The sequence below is a fragment of the Stegostoma tigrinum genome, chromosome 4 (assembly GCF_030684315.1).
Source record: "Stegostoma tigrinum isolate sSteTig4 chromosome 4, sSteTig4.hap1, whole genome shotgun sequence".
In the NCBI taxonomy this organism is placed as follows: Eukaryota; Metazoa; Chordata; class Chondrichthyes; order Orectolobiformes; family Stegostomatidae; genus Stegostoma; species Stegostoma tigrinum.
The window spans coordinates 12,655,104-12,661,103 of NC_081357.1; the positions used below are offsets into that span (position 1 = coordinate 12,655,104).

The 6,000-nt window shown below is 48.6% G+C and overlaps 1 protein-coding gene across 1 annotated transcript; it reads right to left on the reverse strand.

Moving 5' to 3' along the window:
- Positions 1-2,175: 2,175 nt before the first annotated feature.
- Positions 2,176-3,494, reverse strand: LOC125452353 (carbohydrate sulfotransferase 9-like). The gene has a single exon (XM_048530624.2). It carries the CDS (start codon positions 3,492-3,494, stop codon positions 2,958-2,960), a length of 537 nt encoding a protein of 178 aa, XP_048386581.2. The 3' UTR covers positions 2,176-2,957.
- Between the last annotated feature and the right edge of the window lie 2,506 nt (positions 3,495-6,000).

The following is a 6,000-nucleotide window of genomic DNA, read 5'->3' on the forward strand; positions in this document are numbered from 1 at the left end:
CAATTCCTTTGCCTCCGCCGCATCTGCTCCCAGGATGAGGCATTTCACTCCCGCACGTCCCAGATGTCCTCGTTCTTCAAGGGCCGCAACATCCCCCCCCAGTGGTCAAGATTGCCCTCGACCGCGTCTCCCGCATTTCCTGCAAATCATCCCTCACATTCCCGTCCCCGCAATAACTGCCAAAACAGAATCCCCCCCGTCCTCACATGCCACCCCAACAACTTCCGGATACAATGCGTCATCCTCCGACACTTCTGCCATCTACAATCCGACCCCACCACCAAAGACATTTTTCCATCCCCACCCTTGTCTGCTTTCCGGAGAGACCACTCTCTCCAGGACTCCCTTGTCCGCTCTACACTCCCCTCCAACCCCACCACACCCAGTACCTTCCCCTGTAACCGCAGGAAATGCTACACTTGCCCCCACACCTCCTCCCTCGCCCCCGTCCCAGGCCCCAAGATGGCTTTCCACATAAAGCAGATGTTCACCTGCACATCTGCCAATGTGGTATACTGCATCCGCTGTACACGGTATGGCTTCCTCTACATTGGGTAAACCAAGTGGAGGCTTGGGGACTGCTTTGCAGAACACCTCTGATCAGTTCGCAGTTATCAACTGCACCTCCCTGTCGCGAACCATTTCAACTCCCCCTCCCATTCCTTAGACGACATTTCCATCCTGGCCTCCTGCAGTGCCACAATGATGCCACCCGTAGGTTGCAGGAACAGCAACTCATATTCCGCTTGGGAACCCTGCAGCCCAATGGTATCAATGTGGACTTCACCAGCTTCAAAATCTCCCCTCCCCCCACTGCATCCCAAAACCAGCCCAGCTCATCTTCGCCTCCCTAACCTGTTCTTCCTCTTACCTATCTCCTCCTCCCACCTCAAGCCGTGCCCCTATTTCCTATCTACTCACCTCATCCCTGGCCCCTTGACCTGTCCATCCTCCCCGGACTGACCTATGCCCTCCCTACCTCCCCACCCATACTGTCCTCTCCACCTATCTTCTCCTCTATCTATCTTCAGCCCGCCTCCCCCTCTCTCCCTATTTATTTCAGAATCCTCTCCCCGCCCCCCTCTCTGATGAAGGTTCTAGGCCTGAAATGTCAGCTTTTGTGCTCCTAAAATGCTGCTTGGCCTGCTGTGTTCATCCAGCCCCACACTTTGTTATCCTAGACTACATTGTTCTTTTGTTTAAGAAGGGCAACAGGGATAATCCAGGAAATTACAGGCCAGTGAACCTTACGTCTGTGGTTGGGCAATTATTGGAGAAGATTTTTAGGCTCAGGGTTTACTTGCATTTGGAAAAGAATGAACTTATTAGGGATAGCCAGCTTGGGTTTGTCTGGGAGAGATCTTGTCTCCCAGATTTGATTGAGTTTTTTGAGGAAGTGACGAAGAGAGATGAGGGTAGGGGCAGTGGATGCTGTCAACATGGAATTTTCAAGAGCATTTGATACGATTCCTCCTGGTAGGCTGGCCCAGAAGAATAAGTCACATGGGATCCATGGTTGGTATAAACTTGGTTCGGTCGTACAAGGCAGAGGGTAATAGTGGAGGGATGTTTTTCTGACTGGAGGTCTGTGAGCAGTGGCGTTCCATAAGATTCAGTGCTCGGATCTCCGTTATTTGTAGTTGATATCAATGATCCAGATGAAAATGTTGGTTATTTAATTAGGGAGTTTTCAGACAACACAAAAATTGGTGGGATTGTGCATACTAAGGAAGGTTGTCAAAACAAGATAGAGATTGGTTGGAATGTTGAGCAGAGAAATAGCAAATTGAGTTTAATCTGGGAAAGTGTGAGGCGCTGTGTTTTGAGAGGCCAAATGCAAGAAGGAAGAAAACATTAACTGGCAGGAGTATTTATGTACAGCTGGATTTCTTTTGTGTAAGACCATAGCTCCATGAAAGTGGCAACACAGGTAAATATGGTGGTCCGGAAGGCATACAGCATATTTGCCTTCAACAGTTGGGGCATTGAGAATCATTTGATAAGTTTTTTAAGACACAAGCTGAATAGATTCTGGTCAGATTGGCGAATCAAGGGTTACGGGGGGGTGGGGGTGAGGGGTAGATGCAGATGTGGAATTTGAGGCCCAACTTGATCAGCTGCAAAAACCTCCATGGATGGTTTACAAAGGGCCGAACGGCCTATATTTGCATATGTTTCATTTCAGGTGCCACCTCAACTTTTCTAAATTGCACAGAACACAGGCTTTATTCACTTAGCCTGTTATCACAAGAACCAGCCAAATGAATTCTGTGGATGATGGCATTCAGTCATCAAACAGCCATTCGGTGCCCTGGCACGTGCTAATGTCAATGACATTTGCGCCTTTGGTCGCATGGCAATTTTCGACACACTTTACAATACACATGGAAGTCTCTGCCCAGCCTACCAGAAATCACATCGGCCACCCGTGCAGAACCCTCCTAACTTAACTCTCCAGTTTTCCAAGAAAGATTGGTCAAACGTCCGAATGGTACAAACTGTGTCTGACTCATCTTGCGTACATCAAAATAGAAGTTCAGCATGACCACTTCTAGAGACATTCTCCATCCAAATCCAGTGAGTCCTTTCTACACAAATGTACATCCTGGACTATCAATGTCCCAAAACACTGAGAATCCCGTTGGCTGTGGTTGCCTTTCTTTCTGATGATGTTGGCTTGTAGAGGAATGGTGGATAAGGCATCAGGTGAACTCAGGCTTCCTGCGTTGGCATCGGACCGGCATTTTCCTTGGTCAGACAGAAGTAAGTCTGCTTCAGCGAGTCAAGCACCACTCAGCTCAGGTGCCGGCAGAGAGATGTCAGGTGTAGAGCAGGCTGGCCAGGGAAGAAGTTAACTGTCCCTCCATTTGCAACTTGTTACCACGGACCCAACCCTCCCCATTCACAGGATGTTAACGCGGCCAGTTTCTCGTGCATTGTCCTTTATGGCAGGCTGTTTAGCTCAAGGACCAAGGCTCGGTGAAATTGAAGGCCGCAAAATCGCCGCGGTAAAAGCGAAATAACTTGGCCGCGCCATGAGTTGGCAGCTGGTGGGTGTACCCCTGGGACATCAGCCCATCATCTGGCTCCTGGAGCTCAGGTGTCTCCACTCCCTCCGGGACGCCCATCCGACGCAAGAGGTGCCTCACCTCCTGGTTGAGGTGCTCGGGCGCCACAATGTAGTCGTACCGGATGAGACACGGTTGGCACAGTTTAACGAGGGGCTCCCGCTGGGCAGCTGGTAATGACATCTGACTCAAGGTACGGAGGACAAAACCTTCAAAGGTTTCGGCCCCTTGGCGCTGATGACGATAAGCAGACAGGAGACGTTGGAGAGGGTGTCTGACGAAGAGAATTTTGGTATACGATGCCAGGAGAGCACCGACAGTGCCCATGTCGTAATGGCCCAGGTTTTGATCGGGAGCGGGCAACAGCGCATTCTCGTTCACCACATTCTGCACTGGCTCTGGCAGCTCACTCAGGGCCTTCAACATCAGCTCCCAGTTGGCTGGGCCCACGTCAGGCACGCAGCAGTACACCAATCTGAGACGCTCATTCACCCTCAGCCTGGAAAGGTGGCTGGGCCGAAGGACCCTGTTAACCTTTGACCTCTGGTGGCAATACGCCCTCAGAAGCTTCTTCCTCAGCTGCTGATTGTGCAGGAAGGAGTCAAAGGTCACAGGTATGCTCACTCCTCCTCGTTCAGGGCCTGCAGCAGGGAAGGAAACAAAAATAGAGCCCCATTTGAGGGTGACATTTAAAAATTGCCCAGATTTTATTTTTTTCTTCTCTGTCAGCTCTATTCCCTCCATCCTCCCTGATTCAGGAGCACCCAGCTGGGCAGAATTGACGCCAATTCTAATCGCTGTTAGCTATGCTCCAGCACAAAGTGAACATTCAAAAAGGAACATGAGTAGGCCACTCAGCCCCTTGAGCCTGTGGTATCATTCAATAAGATCACGGCCGATTGGATTTCAACCTCAGCTCTACATCCCTGCATATGTCCAATAATCTTTCACTCTCCCTTGGTTATCAAGAATCTATCTACCTCTGCCTTCAATATATTTATAGGTTGTGGATCCACTGCTATTTTGCAGAAGGGGACTCCAAAGACTCACAAACCTCAGACAGAGAAACTGTTCCTCACCTCTGTTTTAAACGGGCACCCCTTATTTTTAAACTATGACATCCCCACCTCTGTCAATCCTAGATTACCCGATATAAGGAAACATTCTCTCCATATCTACCCGATCAAGCCTCCTCAGAATCTTAATTGTCTCAATTAAGTCACCTCTAGACTTTTCTAAACTCCAAAAGATATGGGTCTCGTCTTTCCCTCATCAGCCAAGCCACTTAGTCCAGGTGTCAGTCTATTAAGCCTGTAGCGCTTCTAGCAGAGTGTCATTGCCTATCTCTTCTGCCTCCATTCGGCCCATCAAGTCCACTCCAATCCTCCAAAGAGCATCCCACCCAGACCCAACCACAGTCCCCCTGCCCTATCCCCATAACCCCACACTTCCCATGGCTAACCCACACATGCCTGGGCGCTATGGGAAATTTAACATGGCCAATCCAACTAAACTTCACACCTTTGGGCTGTTGGGAGAAACCAGAGCACCTGAAGGAAACACGGCAGGGATGGTTTGGGGGTTGGCGGGGGGGGGGGGTAGCTGTTAGCTGCATGTGGAATCGAACCCAGGTCCCTAGTGCTCCGAGGTAACAGTGCTAACCACTGAGCCACCCAACTTGCTCAAAAATCTACTCCAAGTATTGATCATTCTTTGTGTACAGCTACATGTTACACAACAGTGGCTGAGGAAAGCAAATGTAATGCTGGCCTTTGTTGCAAAGTGGAGGAAATGTTTTGCTGTTAGTAACGGAACAGGCATTTGGTGAGAACTCACTCAGTGTGGTTCTAGTCTTTAAAGAGGGTGGTATTTACATTGGAAACATTTCAGAGAAGGTTCACTCAGGTTATTATGAAGGGATTGCCTTTTGAGGAAAGGTTGACCAAGTGGGGCTTATGTTAGCTGGAGCCCTGAAAGAGAATCCAAGATAATAAAATGTGAGGCTGGATGAGCACAGCAGGCCCAGCAGCATCTCAGGAGCACAAAAGCTGACGTTTCAGGCCTAGACCCTTCACCAAAACATCAGCTTTTGTGCTCCTGAGATGCTGCTGGGCCTGCTGTGTTCATCCAGCCTCACATTTTATTATCTTGGATTCTCCAGCATCTGCAGTTCCCATTATCACAGCCCTGAAAGAGAAGTTGTCTTATTGAAACATCTAGAATACTAAGAGGGCTTGGCAGGGAAGTTACTGAGACGATAAGGGGGAGCCTAGAACGCAGGGGGACTGAGTTTCAAAGTAAGTCTTTCCCAATTAAGACAAGGATGAGGTTGAACCTCTGCTCCCGATGGGTCATTTGGAATTGTCTTGCCAATGGAGACTGGGTCATCAGATATACTCAAGGTTGAGGCAGATGTTTGATCTACAAGGGATTCAATGGTTGTGAGGTGTAGGACAGGAATAAAGACCACCACCAAATCAGTCATGATCTATTGACTGGCAAAGCAGATTCAAAGGGCTGAATAGTCTATTTCTGTGGCTACTAATGATCATTTGGTCCTTCTTGAAACTCCCCCTCCCATTAAGTAATTCGTTCTATTCACCTTTAACGATGACAGGTCACAGATTTCTTCGTCCGTCTATCCAATGCAATCGTAGGCGTTGACATAGTTGCACCAATTGCTCCTGGATGTCAACTCCTCATGTCATGTGACAACATTGCAATTACCTTCTGCTGTGAGCCTTTTGTAGTGAACCTTATATCATGCTCCCCTCATCCATGACCACCTCAATTACTGGAATCAGTCTGCTTTTAATGATGCTGTACTATTGCTTGAAGCACATCCGACTTACCATTACACTTTTGTATCAAACTTAAAAAACTCGCTCTTTGAAATCTTTTGACATTCTATTTCATTTTTCTCCACAAACCC